Here is a 22,175-nt window from a genome sequence, read left to right as displayed (position 1 = left end):
ATTGAGCGATTACACGAGACATGATACGGATTTCAGTAAGTTGTACTGTATATTTTAACATACCTTCAGATGTTCATGTTTATTTCGCTGTAACTGGTATTAAAGCGGAGGAGAGGATGATCACATGCTTCACTTTAACTGAGGCGCTAAAGCGATCCGTCACGCCACATTAAACAGCACCAAAACTGTGTTTATTTTCTGAATCTCATAATAAGATGGACGTCATTTGAAATCTGAGACTTTGCTTCATATCAAAAGTAACAAAGATTATTGTGATTTATTGGATGGGAGGAGCTACATATTCTGCTCATTCATCAACTGAAAACAGACTAGACTAATCCATTCCTGGGATTTAAGAATCGATATCGGTTTGCAAAAATGAGAATCGATTAAAATCGAGAAATCGATACCCAACCCTACTATACAGTACAGTCCAAAAGTTTGGAACCACTAAGATTTTTAATGTTTTTAAAAGAAGTTTCGTCTGCTCACCAAGGCTACATTTATTTAATTAAAAATACAGTAAAAACAGTAATATTGTGAAATATTATACAATTTAAAATAACTGTTTTCTATTTGAATATATTTGACAAAGTAATTTATTCCTGTGATCAAAGCTGAATTTTCAGCATCATTACCCCAGTCTTGTCACATGATCCTTCAGAAATCATTCTAATATGCTGATCTGCTGCTCAAGAAACTTTTAATGTGTACAATTGTACAAAATATTTGTGTACAATATTTTTTCAGGATTATTTGATGAATAGAAAGTTCAAAAGAACAGTGTTTATCTGAAATCTAATCTTTTGTAACATTATAAATGTCTTTACTGCCACTTTTGATTGATTTAATGCATCCTTGCTGAATAAAAGTATTCATTTCTTTTATTTCTTTTCAAAAAAATAAAAATAAAAATTCTTACTGACCCCAAACTTTTGAACGGTAGTGTATAATGCTACAGAAGCTTTGTATTTCAGATAAATGCTGTTCTTTTGAACTTTCTATTCATCAAGGAATCCTGAAAAAAAAAAGTACACAACTGTTTTCAACATTGAAAATAATCATAAATGTTTCTTGAGCATCAAATCATCATATCAGAATGATTTCTGAAGGATCATGTGACACTGAAGACTGGAGTAATGATGCTGAAAATTCAGCTTTGATCACAGGAATAAATTACTTTGTCAAATATATTTAAATAGTACACAGTTATTTTAAATTGTAATAATATTTCACACTATTACTGTTTTTACTGTATTTTTAATTAAATAAATGTAGCCTTGGTGAGCAGACGAAACTTCTTTTAAAAACATTAAAAATCTTAGTGGTTCCAAACTTTTGGACTGTACTGTACATACAATCATTCGAGCTGTTTTGCATATTCCGTTGATGAATATTCATCCCGTGTTCATTTCTCCAGATGATGCCGATGCTGGAGAGATCAAGAAGAATCAGAAACCCATTCGGAGAGGCAGAAAACAAGCAGCCAGTAACAAGAACGAACTCAAACCGGGATGGGAGGAGCCTCGGAATTCTGTTTCCTCTCACTCCAGTGGCGATGAGGGGGAGGAGCCTGTGCACACATGCCCCACCCCCCCAACGGCACTCATGGATGCGACTGAGGGAGAGGGCGATCCGAAAACAGGAAACACATGTAACGCCCTATCAGGTGATGGAACGGCAGCAATAAACTTAAATTTAAAACATGCATCGCGATACATTGTTAAAATGACCGAATGTGCATGTCTCAGGTGCTTTCTCAGGTGTGTCTAATATCTTCAGTTTTTGGGGCGAGAGTCGGGGGAGGCAATATCAGGAGCTGCCCCGCTGCAATCTCCCGTCGCCCCCTCCGCATCTCAGCACCCCCCTGCGCAGCATCAGCCGCCAGCAGCGCAGCCAGATGGAGAGCAGACTGGAGCTGCTGCAGAAACAGCTCAACAGGTCTCGCCTGCTTACTACGACTGTCAAGAACTGAACTGATTCGATTAACAGCTCAACAGCGCCACCTGTATGTATTGCACTGAACTGCATTTCTCAATGTGTGTGTGCAGACTGGAGAGCCGCATGTCGACGGATATCGGCGCGATCATGCAGCTCCTGCAGAGGCAAATGATGCTGGTTCCTCCCGCGTACAGCACCGTTTCATCCCCGCCGCAGGCGTCCACGTACCCCGAGAGACTCGTGCAGCCCGTCACACCGCTGGCTTCTCTCTCACAGGTGACACACGATGAAGGATTTGGGATGTTGGAAACATCTTAAAAAAAATGACTTTGTATGTTTGGAAATTGTATAATCTCAAAGGTCCACATTTACAGTTAATTCTCATATTGTATTTTCAGAAAGTTTTGGAATATTTTTCCTCTCCCCAAATTTGTCACACCGAAACACAGTAATAAATAATTTAATAAGAAGGGTCACATTGACCTATTAGGATTTTGTTTACATATTTTTTTGCTATTTTAAATCAGGTAAATCAATAAAAGTTACAATTTTAACAATATTTCAAGTGTAATTTATGAGATTTGTTGTATTTTGAATCCAATCTTTCTTTGTAAACGTCAAACTGACACTATAATAACATCTTAGCTGATCATTCAATACACTTTATTTTTGACAAAACATCCATGTTTCAGTAGTGACAGTAATGTGTTGGTAGTGACCACATCACATGACAGTATTTTAAAACACATACTAAAACACTAATGATTTATTTGCATAACTGTACTAACATTTTGTTTATTTCCTCCAAATAAATGATTATGTGTTCCCTTTTGTCACTACCGCAACGTGGTGAAGTTTCGGTAGTGACAATTTTAGATATTTTTAAGTCTAGCTCAAAGATGCTAATCAGCACATGGTTAGCTAGCACAGATCTGAACAGTTATACTCAAAAAAACAAAATTTAATGGAATAACACCCAAAAAAACACTGATGTCACTACCCAAACATGTGGTGAAGTTTTGGTAGTGACATTATTGTTTTTTTGGGTGTTATTCCATAAAATTGACGGTTTCGGTAGTGACGTTCCTTAAAGTTCCTCAAAGATTTTGAACACATTTAACTCAAAATGATGGATCTATCTACTGTGAAAGAGAGGCTATGAATATTTATTTCTGTATTTCTTTATGATTTTATATATATTAAGCTTTATTGTGGGATTCAATAGATAATAATAAAAGGATTTTAGTAAACATCTAAGATTTTAATATTTAAAGGGTTAGTTCATCCAAAAAAATGAACATTTCTGTCATTACACCCGTAACACCTTCGTTCATCTTCAGAACACAAATTAAGATATTTTAGATGAAATCCAAGAGGTATATGACTCAATATAATCAACACTTTCAAGGTCCAGAAAGGAACTAAAGACATTGTTAAAACAGTCATGTGACTGCAGTGGTTCAACCTTACTTAATACTTTCTTTGTGCAAAAACAAAACAAAAATAATGACTTTATTAAACAATCTCTTCTCTGCTGTGTCATTCTCATACGTTGTTTACATCCAGTTTCTACGTCAGAACGCCGACTCATTATTGGCCGGCTCCTGCGTGATGCGTCATGCTGATCATGTGATCAGCCTGAGCCGGTGTTCGGACGTAAACAGCAAAGCAATAAGACAGGGGAGAGAAGATATTGATGAATAAAGTCATTATTTTTGTGTTGTTCTTGTCGCTTCATTACATTAAGGTTGAACCAATGTTGTCATGTTGACTATTTTAACAATGTTTTTACTACTTTTCTGGACATTAAATGTGATCATTTCAATGGAGGATAGAAAAAAAAACTCTCAGATTTCATCAAAAATATCTTAATTTTTGTTCTTTACGGTTGTGGAACGACATGAGGGAGAGTAATTAATGACAGAAATATAATTTCTGGGTGAACTCACCCTTTAACTCTACTACAGTTTGAACCGCAGTGACGGCAGCCTCTGTTTTCTCCTCCAGTCCTGCGAGTCTCTCGGCAGCACCACAGAGCTCCATCCTGCGAACGTTCCTCGCACGGGATCCTCCAGCCTCGGGGCGCGACCGGAGCGAGTGCTGGACCTGGACGTTCAGCGGCGCTTCTCCCTACAGGAACCACAGACGTCACCGGGTTCACAGACACCACAGAAACACAGCTCCGACCCCGGGAGCTAGGGAGACTCTCTGACGTCTCACCGGGGCGTTTCTTCTCGGTTCTGCTTCTGGTTTTGCACTGAGGAGGGTTCAGAGACACACTGGAGGTGGTTTTACATGAAAGGCAGCGATGAACTTCACTCGTCTTTACTGCTGTCGTCCAGTATTGGATATCCATAAACAAATAATAATGATTATTACTAATTTCAAGTAGCCATTATGTCTTGCACTGAATTTTCCAGACTCTTTATCTTCACTTCTACGGCGCTTCCAAAACGAAGAACTGGTTGAACTTGTTAGTGTTAGCTGGCCTAACAGAAGAAAATACTACGAATAATAATAACCTGATGTGTTCTGTCTGTCTGTCTGTCATTGCCTTCATTTCCTGTGTAAGAATGATGAAGAAGGCGGAGCCTCAGGCCCCGCCCAAGCACACTGGATTGGCTGGATTGCAGTGGGTGTGGTGATTGGCGGCTGCCATTACTGATGAAGCATATCACAGTCATGTGTCTGACACTGAGACCAACAATATGCAACGAGTCCAACACGCGTCACGTCCTGCTCGGCTTCGGTTAGTTCGTTTTCCGTGATTTTGAGGTTAGAACACATTAGCTTTAGCAATACGAGTCCTTTAAACCACCGCAAATGAAACCAAATATTGAAGATTGGGTTGGACCAAATGTCAAAATTGAGTGATTTTCCATCTTGATCACGGTCACATGATTATTAATTATTATTTGCTACATTTAAGAGCTCTTAAATCCGACGAGTTAATTCAAAACAAATGTATGCGTTTTGTTTTAGACGCGTGGACCAACGAAAACAGAACTTCACAATAAGCTATAAAGCATGCGATAATAAACATACACTTTTAATATAAGGCATTTTTTTATAGCAGACTTTACTGTTATCATATTTAAATTACTATAGTATTTACTCTAAGCATTTCTGACGAAGGAAGAGCATATTAGCATGAGAACTTGTTTAGCATCTGACAACGATTGTATCATTCTGCCTTTTGGCTTTAATTCTGTGGTTTATGTTTTGTTGATACCAAATATAATATTTAATTTGAACTGAACGTGAGGATGGTCTGATCCAACATCTGAATCTGTGTCAGTGTGAAAACGGTTCAAACATTACTGCATTAAATAACAATATTCCCTTTTACTTTGATGAATGCAGGAGTTTGCACATATTTATCTACATATTTGTTGTTAATTTTATTATTATTATTATTAGTGTCTTTGTAAATTCTGTGTATATTCTTTTTAACCGCCACATATGGGTGAATCTCATACGTCAAGAACAAATTTTACCCCAATATATATATATAAAAAATATTATATTGGCATATTTTTAGGATGATATTTGTCTTTAGATATTCATAACTGTATTTTTTTATTATTATTTTTCCTTAACAAAAGGCAATACAGGTTATGCTGCAACAAACACTGCTATAATGGATAAATATAAATTTAATTTAGTAATATTATATATTTTTAAATGTATTAATATTAGATATATATTCAATTTGTTGCTCATTGTAAGTTCATGTCAGCTAACGCATGTTAACAAATGAGACCCTAATTGTATTTAAATAGTTTTGAATTTCATTTCAAATAATTTTGGGGAATAAAAATTCCCTAATGTCAAAAAAATCAATCATTTTTAAATGTGTTGTGAGATTCACCCTCACATGGCGGTAGTATTTCTGTTTGTAAGATTGTGTTGAGAAATCAAACTGATATTAAGTCCATTTATTTTTAGTTCATTTCATCAATGTTTGTTTGTTTGTAATCCAGGATTGCTCTTAATCTGTGTCAGCTGACTGTGAGCGGAGAAATTGGGCATGCTTTATTCACAAAACATGGCTTCATTGTCTAATGTTCAGATGGAGCTTATAATACAACATTATTGTGTTTCGTTCTATCATGTATGACGTTGTTTATGTTGAAGGCACTTTTCGATGATAATGGTCCTGCTGAAATGGTTTTGTGTGTGTATAATGTGTCCTGTTGTGTGTTTCTCTTGATGTTCGGTGTACCGCTGTGCACTTTAAGGCACCCAAACACTACAAGATGATCGGGACGATTTTGAGCCCAATTCTCCCTTTCCGACAATCCTGAAAAAAAGTCCTGATTATCTTGATGGTTCTGCAGATGATCTTATCAGATTTTCCTGTGTTAAGAGTCATTGAATCTGCGCAGAAGAACATCAGGGCTGCGTCGATCTAAAATAATAATAAATATTGAATATTTACAATCAGAAATCCTGTTGTGTGGGGCGAACCCCGAGGACAAACGTGCACACACTCTGTAGATTGTCATATTGAACAAAACGATATCCAATCAGAAAGCGAGCTAACAGAAGCGTATCATCCAAACCTTTTTCTTTTTTTCACTGCAAATTTTCTGTTAAAAAGCAGTCCAAACACTATTATCAAAGTTTCTGTTATCACTATTATCATCCCATACAAGTACTTCATGTCTGTTATATTTACAATGTTACCTCATATTTCGTCTCTTAATAGACTATTTATAATGTTATTCTATCTCTTTAACCAGAACTATTGTTAAAATCATGACCGAAAACAAAAACAGCATTTCAGCAACTCAGTGATACTAAAACTGCCAGTAGGTGGCGGCAAATCAGTGTCTTAACAAGTAAGTCACTGAATCATTCACTCAAACGATTCGTTCAAAATGGCTGATTCATTCAGGGACAAAACAGAATGAGTGAGTCATCAAGTCATTCATTAGAACGATTCATTCAAAACGGCTGATTCATTCAGGGACAAAACAAAACGAGTGAGTCATCAAGGCATTCATTAGAACGATTCATTCAAAACGGCTGATTCATTCAGGGACAAAACAGAACGAGTGAGTCATCAAATCATTCATTAGAACGATTCATTCAAAACGGCTGATTCATTCTGGGATAAAACAGAATAAGCGAGTCGTCAAGTCATTCATTAGAAGGATTCGCTCAAAACGGCTGATTCATTCAGGGACAAAATAGAATGAGTGAGTAGTTGAGTCATTCATTAAAACAATTCTTTCAAAACGGCTGATTCATTCAGGGACAAAACAGAATGAGCAAGTCTTCGGGTCATTCATTAGAATGATTCTTTCAAAACGGCTGATTCATTCAGGGACAAAAAAGAACGAGTGAGTCATGCATTAGAACAATTCATTCAAAACGACTGATTCATTCAGGGACAAAACAGAATGAGCGAGTCATCGAGTCATTCATTAGAACGATTCTTTCAAAACGGCTGAGTCATTCATTAGAATGATTCACTCAAAAAGGCTGAATCATTCAGGGACAAAACAAAAAGAGTGAGTCGTCAAGTCATTCATTAGAATGATTCGTTCAAAACAGCTCATTCGTTCAGGGACAAAACAGAATGATTGAGTCTTCGAGTCATTCATTAGAATGATTCTTTCAAAACAGCTGATTCATTCAGGGACAAAAAAGAAAGAGTGAGTCATGCATTAGAACGATTCATTCAAATCGGCTGATTCATTCAGGGACAAAACAGAACGAGTGAGTCATGCATTAGAACGATTTGTTCAAAAAGGCTGATTCATTCAGGGACAAAACAGAACGAGTGAGTCCATGAGTCATTCATTAAAACAATTCTTTCAAAATGGCTGAGTCATTAATTAGAATGATTGGCTCAAAAAGGCTGATTCATTCAGGGACAAAACAGAAAGAATGAGTCGTCAAGTCATTCATTAGAACGATTCGTTAAAAACGGCTGATTCATTCAGGGACAAAACAGAATGAGTCTTCGAGTCATTCATTAGAATGATTCTTTCAAAACGGCTGATTCATTCAGATTCAAAAAAGAAAGAGTGAGTCATTCATTAGAATGATTCTTTCAAAACGACTGATTCATTCTGGGACAGGAAAGAACGAGTGAGTCATGCATTAGAAAGATTCGTTCAAATCATCAGATTCATTCAGGGACAAAAAAGAACGAGTGAGTCATGCATTAGAACGATTCGTTCAAATCGGCTGATTCATTCAGGGACAAAACAGAATGAGTGAGTCCTTGAATCATTCATTAAAACGATTCCTTCAAAACGGCTGAGTCATTCATTGGAATGATTCGCTCAAAAAGGCTGATTCATTCAGGGACAAAACAGAAAGAGTGAGTCGTCAAGTCATTCATTAGAACGATTCGTTAAAAACGGCTGATTCATTCAGGGACAAAACAGAATGAGTCTTCGAGTCATTCATTAGAATGATTCTTTCAAAACGGCTGATTCATTCAGGGACAAAAAAGAACGAGTGAGTCATGCATTAGAACGATTTGTTCAAATCGGCTGATTCATTCAGGGACAAAACAGAATGAGTGAGTCGTCGTCAAGTCATTCATTAGAATGATTCGTTCAAAACAGCTGATTCATTCAGAGACAAAACAGAAAGAGTGAGTCGTCAAGTCATTCATTAGAATGATTCGTTCAAAACAGCTGATTTGTTCAGGGACAAAACAGAATAAGCGTGTCATTGAGGCATTCATTAGAACGATTCGTTCAAAATGGCTGATCCGTTCTGTAACGAAACTGAAACTCTGCGGCACGCAATGGCTCTAATGTTTGCAACTATTTTCATTGGCAAAAGAAAAATATACAATATTTTGTCTTTTCTTGCATAAAATAAGAATCACATTTGCAAATGTGCTGATATTCGGGAAAACAGCGCTTTTTGCTTGTGTGACTTTGGAGACTCATGTGCTTAGAGACTTTATTTGAAGCATATCTTGGGTTTTAGAAGCATTTTTATTAATTTATTAAGCCCCCATTAATTTCCGCCCCAGGTGTGTGTGTGGCGTGATGGCAGGGTTATTTTTCGAGCGCAAGCGGAGGCTCTGTCTGTTACGAGGCCCATTTTAAGTGAAACATTAGTAGTCTCTCACATTCTGAAAATCTGATAAGATTTGATAAATCTTGTAGTGTGGGCAGCCTTTACACCGTCTCTCTCGACTCTAAAGAGGATCTCTGCTCTCTTTACGTCTATTTACAGGGATTTGAAGCCAAGGGCACTTCTGCCATCAACTTTAGACACAGATAACTCAGAACAGGCCAAACGCACCTAAATCCATGTGAACTAGAGTGATTATTAAACAGCTTTTACCAATACGTCAGTTTGGAATCACGAAGGACATCCTGTATGTACATATTTTTTTAATCTCTCGAGTTTTAATTTATTTTGGTAATTCGTTTACACTGGATTGCTATTTTTCTTCTTCCCGATTTTGCTGTACATAAGGAAGTCTTTATTCTTGGCATCCCTATAGCCGACACTATGCAGAAACGCATTTCCTTGGCATGCTTTGAAATGCAGAAAACTAGAGGAAAACTGATCTTTTTTCCTTTTCATTTTTTTAAAGAAACATGTGAATAACTGTTAATAATGATGTAAGTATATCAATTATATATATATATATATATATATATATATATATATATATATATATATATATATATATATATATATATATATATAATAAAGACAGATTTAACATTGTGCACATTTTATCTGCATGCTGCACTGAGAATCGTCCGCGGCGAGAGGCTGCGGCTGTTTTAGAGAATGTGTGTCGACTGAAGCGCTGTACTTCCTGCTCACCTGAGAGTGATTCAATGTTCTTCCAGCGCGTGGAAGGATGGACATGTGACTCTGAACACTACTGTTACATTACTGACGTCTGGAATCGTGTTGGAACGACCTGATGAGATCGGACAGACTTCAGAAAGTCCAGATTGTGTGCTAGCATTATAAACGGTTGACTTTATAAAATTTAGAAATATTTATTTCAATAAACTTCTTTGAAAACAGCTGAAATGACTGTACTTTTCTTTATGATATGGGCTATTCTACAGAATCACAACCAAAATCACATTTAAAAAGCAACTGAAATTTTTTTTTTTCCATTGCCGTTTTTAAAAATATCTTATAATATAAAGTTACATTTATTTAATTTATTAAATTTTTCTATTTCTTTTTTTTAATCATGAAACTTTACATAAAAAATAAATAAATAAGTAAAAAATGTTTCCTGTATTTTCATGTCACTACCGGAACAGTGTGTGTTTTAGTCCATTTCTGAGACTGATTTTAACACACTTCTACATTTCTGATCAGGAGATATTCCTGTGTTCCTCCTCTCATAGCCTCTCTTTCACAGCAGATAGATCATCATTCTGAGTTAAATGTGTTCAAAAGTCTGAAAATCTGTGTGTAACTTTAAGGAACGTCACCAACAAACACCTTTTCCTGCAATTAAGCAAACTTTTTTTGGGTATATTCCATAAAATGTTGTTTTTTTATGTGTTCAACTGTTCAGATCTGTGCTAAATAACCATGTGCTGATTAGCATCTTTGAGCGGCTCAAAAGTATCTAAAATTGTCACTACCGAAACAGTCAAGATCGAAACGTGGTGAAGTTTTGAGTTAAATGTGTTCAAAAGTCTGAAAATCTGTGTGTAAATTTAAGGAACGTCACTACCGAAACACCTTTTTTTCTGCAATTAAGCAAACTTTTTTGGGTGTTATTCTATAAAATGGAAAATTGTCACTACCGAAACTTAGGGCTGGGTATCGTTAAAAATTTTTCGATACCGAGACGATACCGATACCTTGACTTCGATACCGATACCTAAACGATACCTTTTTCGATACCAATTTTATAAAATCTGTTTAAACAAGATTACATAACCTCAAAAAAAATCTTTGGTTTTATATTTTAACTTTGTTGACCTTTTTTCAGACTCAAAGACTCATCTCCTGAGCCACTGCGGGGAATAATAAAAAAGCACAAATTAACAAAATTTACCCAACACAATAAATCAGTGCAAATAGTTTTAATAAAGTTTAGTTTTCAATGCAAACATTCAGTATGTGAGGCTCTTTTTAAATCACTCAGCAAATGTTCTTCAAAAATTAATTATTATTAACAGGATCAAAGCGGAAGTAAGAGTGACGCAAGTTCGTTGCGTCTTACCGTGAAATAAGAGTTCTGTGTCTTTATTAAAATCAACACATTAATGATTCATCTCTCATCCACCCGCAATTAATTTGAATGTTATTTTTTTATTATTTGGCCCGACCCGCAGATTATCCGCAGTATCAGGAGGACGCGGATACCCCTTTTTCAGCAGAATTGTTCGCGTTCTGGAGCCAGAGGCAGAGCCTGTGCTCGTGCAGGTGAACGAGCCTGTCACGAACCGGTCGCGTGTTTCCATAGACTTGAGGGACGAACGCTGATGTAAAGCTGCTGTGTTGTACCTGTCCATAACTAGTCTAAAAAACATTGCGCGTTCCGCTGTTTCTGCAGGCAGTGCGACACTTTTGTTTTCTGTTAACAGTATCTGTAGTGAACCGGCTGCTCACATAAACAGCCGTTTCTCACCCGTCCATTCGGAGATAAACTGAAAACAAAACCGTTGATTCACTCGCCCTCTCGTACATAGGGTCTCTCTCGCGCGTATAGTTTTATATATTTAGATATAAATAATAATTTAGCGCAACGTTACTTGCTCCTCAACGAGACAGCGAAAGCATTTCTCCGCCCCTCTCCTCGGCTCCATTCTAAGGTACCGCAATTTGGTACCGAATGACAAGACACTTTTCGATACTCGATAGTATCGAGGCAGTTCGATCGGTACCTAAAAAGTATCGAGTTCGGTACCCAGCCGTACCGAAACTTCACCACGTTTCGGTAGTGACATCATTGTTTTTTTGGGTGTTATTTGATAAAACTTAGTTTTTATGTGTAAAACTGTTCAGAACTGTGTTAGCTAACCATGTGCTGATTAGCATCTTTGAGCTAAACTTAAAAATATCTAAAATTGTCACTACCGAAACAGTAAATTTTATCAAATAACACCCAAAAAAACAATGATGTCACTACCGAAACTTCACCACGGCTGCGTTCAGCCCCGACAAAATGTAGCAAAATGTTTTTTAAACGGAAACGGTGGCGCGTTGAACGCCCTGTTCTGATGACGCAAGAGATGCAACTATGGCAGCTGAGAAGGCCATTCTTTGTGTTCTTTTTGAATAATTTTCGGAGCCTGATGAAGTTGGTATAAATACGTGTTTAATACTGCAAAATACACTCGATGTTACAGTCACGGCCCTTGCCGTCCAGAATAAAACATCTCAAAAGAGTGAAGGGATTTGTGGAAACTGTGGTTCCTAATTATTGTGATCCAACATTTGTCTTTATGCTTATGAAAGTATCACACCACAATACAATAGCAAAATATATAAGTATAGTATTTTTATGTTACATTAATCAGTGTCTAGCACACCTTCCTAAGGAAAGGATATGGACCAGAAGACATTGCAATGACTAAATGATATTTAGACAGACTTAAAGAAGTTCCAAATCTATACTTGTGCTCTATTTAAGTTATTTTGCCATTAATGTAAATAAACATGTGCAAACAATATACTTGCTCTTGTGAATTTATTTAGATGTGTATTACATTTACGAGCTGTTTCTTTAATACCGCGTGGTTTACATGCATGTTGATGCTGATTGGGCTAACAGTTTTGACACACCCACCAAACAAGAGAAAACGCATCTCAAACCTGTTGCATACAGTTTCCAGGAAACATGTCGTTCAACAGGGAAACCGTAGCAAAACGTTGCGCACCGGTTTGAGCTTGAACGTGCCCCACATGTTTGGGTAGTGACATCATAGTTTTGTTGGGTGTTATTCGATAAAATTTAGTTTTTTATGTGTGTAAAACTGTTCAGAATAGTGCTAGCTAACCATGTGCTGATTAGCATCTTTGAGCTAGACTTAAAAATATCTAAAATTGTCACTACCGAAACTTCACCACGTTTCGGTAGTGACAAAAGGGAACATATAATCATTTATTTGGAGGAAATAAACAAAATTTTAATACAGTTATGCTCATTAGTATTTTAATAAAAATCCTGTCATGTGATGTGATCACTACCAACATACATTACTGTCACTACTGAAACATGGATGTTTTGTCAAAAATAAAGTGTTTTGAATGATCAGCTAAGATGTTATTATAGTGTTTGGTTCAAACTAATGAATCCTTCACTTTGATAAACTTTATGACTTTTACAAAGAAAGATTGGATTCAAAATACAACAAATCTCATAAATTACACTTGAAATATTGTTAAAATTGTAATTGTTATTGATTTACCTGATTTAAAATAGCAAAAAATATATATCCAAGGTAGATGTAAACAAAATCCTAATAGGTCAATGCGACCCTCCTTATTAAATTATTTATTATAGTGTTTCGGTAGCAACAAATTTGGGGAGAGGAAAAATATAAATTCCAAAACTTTCTGAAAATACAATATGAGAATTAACTGCACAATTACTAGAAATGGATATTATACAATTTGCAAACATACAAAATTTGTGGAATGGAAAAATACATTTTTTTCCAAGACGTTTCCAACTCTGACTTTGAACCAATTCTGTTGAATGGCTCATATATATATATATATATATATGAACATGAATCAGAGTTTTTTTTTTTATTAAATTAGTTAAATATAAGTGTTTGCGATGTCTAACAATCTGTCTAACAGTCATAAATCAATCAGAGATTAATTTAAAGGTGTCATTGTCATGTTTTTATGTAATATGTATAATTTCTGCCCTGACCAATAAATCCTGCTTAATAATTCTCCAATATTAATAATATAAATAACAATGTCAACCAATTCTAACTAACAAACGAGCTTGAAATCCCTTCAAATGAGTTTGATCTGAGCACTAGATGGCGACATTCAACCATCAGAAGAGTTCAACATCTCCAGCAGTGAATTTAGTTGAATTTTTCATGCAGTAATCTGGCTCTTCTGTTGAATTATGCAAAATAGAAATATGGTAGACGACGTCACAGTTTTTAAATGAAAGTATCCCGTTCATTAGATCGAAATAAACTCACAATTTTAATTATATAATATAGTGTATCTAAATCATTTGTATCTCCATAATCTAAAATAATTGAGCATTTATGAAGTTATTTGAGAATTTAAATTATTTTCATCAGAAAAGGTCAGTGACGTAAATTATTGAACTTATTTTTTCAACGAGCCAATGAAAATTAAATAATAATCTTTTATAAATCTGAGGGAAGTATAAATCTTCTACGGTTAAAAAAATTATAATATATATATATATATATATATATATATATATATATATATATATATATATATATATATATATATATATAGTTAGATAGTTATATTTATATATATTTTTTACAATCTTTTTTTACCGTAGAGATTTACTTCCCTCAGATTTGTAAAAGATTATTATTATTTAATTTTCATTGGCTCGTCATTGGCCCGTATAAGGAGTCAAACTCCCTGATTGCGCGCGCCGCGTGTCTATCAAAAGTGCGCCAGTTGGACAGGCGGCATCAGACGCAGAGACGCTCCATCCGCGCCGTGATTGGACGACGCGGCTGGCCGTCTGCCGGTTCTGACCTGTGATTGGCTCACAGCGTCAGAAGGCGGGGATCTGTGTGTGCGGTCAGTGAAGAGCGCAGGGCGGATCAGCTAGAGGCCGCGACACCGACACACTCGCGGAAAACTCTCGGAAATCAACGGAAAAGGTGAGAATAAACTTAATAAAGTCTTTTAACTCATTTTCATCAGTATCTTGAGAAGTAGAGAGAGTGACGCGGTAATGTGCGCGCGCGCTGAGGGCGGTTTGCGCACGCGGGCTGAGTGGGTCAGTGACAGTGTGTTGAAGTCTGTCTGTCTTTCTTTCTGTCTGTCTAGAGTCTGTAAATGTCTGCATTTCTGAGCAGCTAAATACACACACACACCCACACCCCTCCCCCTTGTGAAACTTATTACAATCAAAGTTGATTTGACATTAAATCACATCTGATTTAACTGTTGATGCTGATTTCAGATCAGCTCAAGCATGAAACTTTTATTTTGGATGCTGTGTGTTGTGTGTTTGTTGGTAAAGTTGTCATTGATTGTGTATGTGTGGCCTGTCAGTGTGACATCACTCATATATATGGATAAATATCCAATATTTCCTAATTTTTCCTGATAGTCTTGTCAATGTATAATTCAGATGTTTTGTTTTCAAGTATTTTTAGCAAGTTTTGATTAAAGTAAGCTTCTCTAGAAAGGCACAGGCCATTAAAAACTCCTGCTTTCTGTCCATCAGTTTATCTTTAATAATTCATCCGGTCTGTAAAGTTTGTTGTGTGTGTTTGAGCTGAATCATATATGATCCATCCTGCAGGGGATTTAGATGTGACACAAGCATCAGCGGATTACAGGAGACGCACGCACATCCAGCCACCCTACAGTTATGCATCACATATTCAGTGTTTTCATGCTGGTATGGCATGTGGTTTGTGCCAAAAAAGTGTAGACTGCATTGTGCAATACATTTGGCCAGGGAATTGCCTCTGATTTGTGTTTGTGTTTTCTGCTTGTGTTATTTCTCTGTCATGCATTTTATGCCTCAGATATCCAGGTTAAAAAATTTTAAACATTTAGATGCGTTTCTTTCTGTTATAGAAAGTCTTTGGGTTTTGTCTTTTGTGCTTTGCCAAAACTCTAAACGTTATTTGATTGAGAAAATGTCACACAGGATTTGTGTCAGTCAGTCTAATTTGACTTCTACCAAAGTGACAGATTAATGTGCACCAAGAGTTTGATTTAGCACATGCCAGAAAGATATTTTCAAAATAAGTAAACAAATAAGTTTAGAAAAGTCGGTTTATTTTGCTATCCTAGTTATACACGATGGATAGTAACATTTTATTTTTTGCATTTAGCATTAATTTTCTGATTCCCAAACCCAACCAGAACAGACCTGCGATTTTAAAAGTGTCTGATACTTTATTGGCTTTTCTTTTGCTTGTAATGTTAATTGTGCATTAGCTAAAATTTTTAAGGCTTTAGACATGCAGATATTAAATAAAACTGTTTGTTCAGTTTAGTGATGCTGTTATGATTGTTAAAAACAGAAATAAAACAATACATAAATAACTAGGGATGTACGATATATCGGCCACAATATCGGTATCAGCCGATAAATGTTAATTTTTAATGTTATCCTATATGTATATATCGGTTATCGGCTTTCAAATTTAAAGAATTATCGGTTATCGGTATTGGTAAAATGTTCATGTTGGTGCATTCCTGAAAGAAAGAAGATGAGACTTTTGTTTTTGTAATGAGGCTCCCAAAAATTATATAAAAATTTGTATTTATATTTATCGGCCAATATATCGGTTATCAGCTTTCAAATATAAAGAATTATCGGTTATCGGTATTGGTCAAAATTTTCATGTTGGTGCATTCCTGAAAGAAAGAAAGATGGAAAGAAAGTAGGGATGCACTATATATCGGCCACCATATCGGTATCAGCCGATATATGTTCATTTTTAATGTTATCGTTATCAGTCCGATAAGAAAATTTTACCAATAAGCCGATAAATAATGGATAATTTCCTTCAGCTGAGACACTTCAGATGTGCACTGTCTGCCATTATGGTTTTGAATTGCTTGAAATATGATTGAAAATCACTTCAAAAAGGAAAATACAGTTAATTACAACAGTCTGTCATATAGGCTACTTAATATTATAATGAGAACATTACAATTGTGTGTTGGGACATGGATTTTAATGGTGAAACTTGTTTTTGTAATCAGGCTTTCAAAAATTAGATGAGAAATTGGATTTATCGGCCAAATATATCGGTTAGCAAATATATAGAATTATCAGTTATCGGTATTGGTCAAAATTGTCATATTGGTGGATTCCTAAAAAAAAAGAAAGTAGGGATGTACGATATATCGGTCACCATATCGGTATTGGTATTAAAGTTATTGTTATTGGCCTGATAAGATTAATCGGTATCGGCCAAAATTTTCATATCGGTGCATCCCTACAAATATTGGTTCTGTATATCGGTTATCAGGCACATAAACATGCAAAATATCAGTATGAACATCAGTCAATCTTTAGTCAATATTGAGGTGAGCTTTACGAATGCATTTGAATTCTTTTTGCTCTAATTCCATCTCATCTGTTCAGGTATTAGGTCAACCAACCGAGCTCATTCAGTTTTGTTGGTTTATTGCGTTGTTGGTTTATTTCAATGCGTGACTCATGGGTAGTTTTATCATCTACACTCTGATATGTCTCATAAACGGCCATACTTATAAAATGCATGAGGAAGTGAAAGGAGAAGGGTTTATTTAACATGACACTGTTCCAGGAGCTTCTTTTGTGTGTGTTTGTGTGTATGTGTGTGTGTGTCAGATTGTTTACAAGGAAGGGATCGTAGTTCAGTGATTTGATAGGGTTGTCTTCTGGGGGACTTCTGTGCTAGTGACGGTTTAAATAAGACAGCCTGAGGACGGTGTGTGTGTGTCCCTAAGGATCGCTGAGTCACAGAATCACCCCACTCTTCCTGACGGATACAGAGAGAGAGGTCGAATCAATGGCTGTTAGCGTGTCTGTAATTGGAACCATTGATCTGCGGCGTGTGATTATGTAAACTGTGCAGGTCATTTTTGTGTCTTGCTGTCTAGTGCTCTCTATATAGGCGGCATGGCTTTGGATAAATGAATAAATGTAAGTGTCCTAATAGATGTTCATTTGACTTTCTCATTTATAGCTGTATGTATTTCCTTCATGGTTTCTTATAGCCTCTTCTTCATCTATTGGTGTGGTTCTTTGTTTCCATGGAAATATGGGTGGAGCTAAGAAGTGTCTCATGAATAATGTATTAGTGAAGTGATAGAGGAGTGGTGTTTTCCTACAGACTGGAGATATACGGATCATTTCACCGGCTAACATCAGTCGGCGTTTAAAATTAAAAACTGATGTTTGATGATATAAATATTGGACAAATCTGACATTGCGATATTGTACTGATTTGATATGTACTGTGCATTTATAGTGTAATTTTAATAAGTTTTATATTAGATTTATTTATTTTTTTTTTTCAAAATAAAAACAATTTTTCATGATTTTGGATAAATTGAGAATCATAATTTTTAATAGTTTCACGAGATCTCGATTCTTCCACAATTCTGAATCGATGATAAACAAAATAACGTTACTTACTACAAGTTCTGATAAAATGTTAATTGCTGCAGTCTGTTTAAAGTGTTTAATTAATTTGAGTGAATTATTTTGAAAGATTGGGTTGAGTAAATGATTCAATGACTCAGTCATAAAGACTTCACTTGTTTCAACATCGAATCAGCATTTTTGAATGAATGATTCAATGACTCACTCAAAGATTTAACTTTTTTCATTACTGGATGAATTAGCATTTTTGAACAAATCTCTTGAATTAATGATTCAGTGACTCACTCAGAGCCTGCGTCTCAATGTGCATACTATCCATCCTAAATAGTATGTGACATTAGTAAAATTTAATACTATATAGGGTGGATTGTATGCACATAGGGATGCAGGGAAAGACTTCACTTCATTACTGGATAAATCAGCGTTATTGAACAAATCTCTTGAATAAATGATTCAGTGACGAATACATTTTTCAAGTTTTTTTTTTCTTTTCAAGTTTCTATTTTGATCAATCAGTTTTTATATATATCTTTTAACGAATAGTCGTGCAGCTCTACTCAGTGCTGTAGAATAATCATGTAGAATAAATGTAATAGATCAGTGCACATGAAGACACTGGTCAGCCGTAATCTCTGACGGGACGATCTCATCCCCTGGGAAATCTCCAAAATCTCCATTATCAAGCCGTTCGGAGAGGAGAGGGAGATTTGAGACAGACGTAGTGAACAGAAAACATGACGGAGCAGAGAGAAATGAGGGATCATAGCTGCTGGTCTTGATTTTGTTTTCAGACTGAAATGAATAAGAAGTGTTGTCAGGAGTGACCTCAGTGCAGGAGTAATTTTAAAATAACATATCTTTTTTTGTTTACGGTCACTGGCTTGTGTACCCGGACATTTGTCTGTCAACGCAGAGTCTGCAGCGGTTGCAACAAACTCCTTAAGTTAAGAAACTCTTAGTGATAATACCCTTATAACTGTTACTAAAGGTTTTCTTAACTGTAAGTGTTTGTTGTAACTGCGCCCTGGTCATTTTTGCCTTTTTTTTCTGCCCACTTTGACAGAAAGAGCCCATCTGATGGTCATGTAAAAAGACCAGTTGCCATTTAGTGTCTCAAATGAAGTTATGAACTTCACAAACATAACCCTCCTGTTGTGTTGAAATCTAGTTTCCATGCTAATTCCAGGTTTCCATGTAGTTCTCCAAGGTTTTCTGTTTTTTTTTTTTTTTTTACTTTAACTTTGCTGTATTTCAAAGTGTTAAAGTGCATGTCAATTGGGAAATTGCTAACTGGGGGTCAATTTGTCCCGAACACAATCAATGCAACCAAAATTTGTACAGACTTTCCAAAACATGTTAAAACTTTGCATGCACATTCATGCCTCCAAACCACAAAATTTCAACAAGAAATGAATTAAACAGTGATTGAAAGTGTTATAAATTGCTGTAGGTCAAATTGAAAACACAATAGGAGGGTCTTAATGACTGTGAACTATGAAAAGTTCAGGATCATGGGGAGTCGCCACACACATTAAGTATATTCAGTTGACGATTATACTGTGTGTTTATCATTGCATCAAAAAACTCACTGATTTTTGTTTTGCTTCCACCAGACGAACCTGTCAGACGACATCAAAGACATTTGATTCAGATTTAATCTGAGCTGTTTAACACAAATAGCAGCATGAGATAAGTATTCAAGTGTAAGAGGATAAAACGTTGGTGTAGAAACAGTTTTCACTCAGAAATTGCAAGTAAACTACACAATTAATGGCAAAGAAATGAACTAAAATAGTATTTTCTCCAATAATCTGTTTTATTCACAACATCGAAGAGTCATGTTTTACAGTGTAGGTGTGTCTCCTCTGCAGAATGAGCTGATGAGATACAACGAGAGACGAATTAGTGCAAAATTTCCCAGAGAGCTGTAATTCAATAACAGTCATTCTGTCATGTGCCTCAGTCTCAAGTGGACATTAATATGAACTGCAACAGCCATTACCATAATCATGCATTTTGCTTCTGAATAGATTTACATAAGGAAGACAGATGTGCATGTGATGCCTGGAGCTGGCTTGTGTCCGCTGTCTCCTTCACAGGGACACACCATGAGCTAATGATGAGCTGTCAGTATTTGTGCGCCATCAGCTCGGAGAAAGTGTTTCTGGCTTTAGCCAGCAGCGCTGGATCTGTGTCAAATCTCACAGCGTCTAACCTCTGATGGGCGGCGGTATTGATCCGCACGTTTACATTGAGAAATACTGCGGCCCAAGCTGAAAACCTTATTCAGAACCAGGGTTTTTCCTGGTTTTTCCTGGGTCAAAATGGTCTTCCGTGGAGCCAGATGAACACTGTCATCCACACACAGTACAAAGCACTGCAATGTGTAGTTAGCAGCGTGAAAAATAGCTGCTATTATAATACAAACCTGATTCCAGAAAAGTTGGGACACTGTACAAATTGTGAATAAAAAAGGAATGCAATAATTTACAAATCTCATAAACTTATATTTTATTCACAATAGAATATAGATAACATATCAAATGTTGAAAGTGAGACATTTTGAAATGTCATGCCAAATATTGGCTCATTTTGGATTTCATGAGAGCTACACATTCCAAAAAAGTTGGGACAGGTAGCAATAAGAGGCCGGAAAAGTGAAATGTACATATGAGGAACAGCTGGAGGACAATTTGCAACTTATTAGGTCAATTGGCAACATGATTGGGTACAAAAAGAGCCTCTCAGAGTGGCAGTGTCTCTCAGAAGTGAAGATGGGCAGAGGATCACCAATTCCCCCAATGCTGTGGCGAAAAATAGTGGAGCAATATCAGAAAGGAGTTTCTCAGAGAAAAATTGCAAAGAATTTGAAGTTATCATCATCTACAGTGCATAATATCATCCAAAGATTCAGAGAATCTGGAACAATCTCTGTGCGTAAGGGTCAAGGCCGGAAAACCATACTGGATGCCCGTGATCTTCGGGCCCTTAGACGGCACTGCATCACATACTGGAATGCTACTGTAATGGAAATCACAACATGGGCTCAGGAATACTTCCAGAAAACATTGTCGTGAACACAATCCACCGTGCCATTCGCCGTTTCCGGCTAAAACTATATAGGTCAAAAAAGAAGCCATATCTAAACATGATCCAGAAGCGCAGGCGTTTTCTCTGGGCCAAGGCTCATTTAAAATGGACTGTGGCAAAGTGGAAAACTGTTCTGTGTTCAGACGAATCAAAATTTGAAGTTCTTTTTGGAAAACTGGGACGCCATGTCATCCGGACTAAAGAGGACAAGGACAACCCAAGTTGTTATCAGTGCTCATTTACACATCTGGAAAGGCACCATCAATGCTGAAAGGTATATCCAAGTTCTAGAACAACATATGCTCCCATCCAGAGTCGTCTCTTTCAGGGAAGACCTTGCATTTTCCAACATGACAATGCCAGACCACATACTGCATCGATTACAACATCATGGCTGCGTAGAAGAAGGATCCGGGTACTGAAATGACCAGCCTGCAGTCCAGATCTTTCACCCATAGAAAACATTTGGTGCATCATAAAGAGGAAGATGCGACAAAGAAGACCTAAGACAGTTGAGCAACTAGAAGCCTGTATTAGACAAGAATGGGACAACATTCCTATTCCTAAACTTGAGCAACTTGTCTCCTCAGTCCCCAGATGTTTGCAGAAGAGGGGATACCACACAGTGGTAAACATGGCCTTGTTCCAACTTTTGCGAGATGTGTTGATGCCATGAAATTTAAAATCAACTAATATGGGTATTAGGCGCTGAACAAAAACTGACGTTTAGAGCGGATTCTGACTACTGAAGCACATCTGATTGGCCCTTGTGTTCACGGGCTCAACAGATACTTCTGTGATTGGCTACAAAGCTCAACGCTGCAAAAACATGTTGAAAATAGAAACCTTTGATGCTCTTCACAGA

The 22,175-nt window shown here is 36.4% G+C and overlaps 2 protein-coding genes across 8 annotated transcripts in view; both read left to right on the top strand.

The window, feature by feature from the left end:
- kcnh2b (potassium voltage-gated channel, subfamily H (eag-related), member 2b) overlaps window positions 1–4,196 on the top strand; it is a 192,427-nt gene extending 188,231 nt beyond the window's left edge. Inside the window, exons 12-15 of the mRNA XM_067377265.1 lie at window positions 1,421–1,669; window positions 1,752–1,941; window positions 2,052–2,217; window positions 3,949–4,196. Of these exons, the coding sequence (XP_067233366.1) occupies window positions 1,421–1,669; window positions 1,752–1,941; window positions 2,052–2,217; window positions 3,949–4,140 (797 nt within the window). The 3' untranslated portion in view covers window positions 4,141–4,196. The remainder of the gene's footprint in view (window positions 1–1,420; window positions 1,670–1,751; window positions 1,942–2,051; window positions 2,218–3,948) is intronic.
- A 10,462-nt stretch (window positions 4,197–14,658) lies between these two features.
- Window positions 14,659–22,175, top strand: part of LOC137014433 (microtubule-associated protein 4) — a 77,438-nt gene continuing 69,921 nt past the window's right edge. For 6 of the 7 annotated variants that reach the window (XM_067378737.1, XM_067378742.1, XM_067378741.1 and 3 more), the window contains exon 1: window positions 14,660–14,759. The gene's annotated coding sequence lies outside the window, so the exon portion shown is untranslated. Of the gene's footprint in view, window positions 14,760–22,175 lie in introns of all 7 variants that reach the window. The other variant, XM_067378736.1, reaches the window with a different exon arrangement.

The sequence above is a fragment of the Chanodichthys erythropterus genome, chromosome 23 (genome assembly GCF_024489055.1).
Source record: "Chanodichthys erythropterus isolate Z2021 chromosome 23, ASM2448905v1, whole genome shotgun sequence".
Classification (NCBI taxonomy): Eukaryota; Metazoa; Chordata; class Actinopteri; order Cypriniformes; family Xenocyprididae; genus Chanodichthys; species Chanodichthys erythropterus.
The sequence above is the reverse complement of the archived record's forward strand: the minus strand, read 5'-3'. Positions and strand labels throughout refer to the sequence as shown.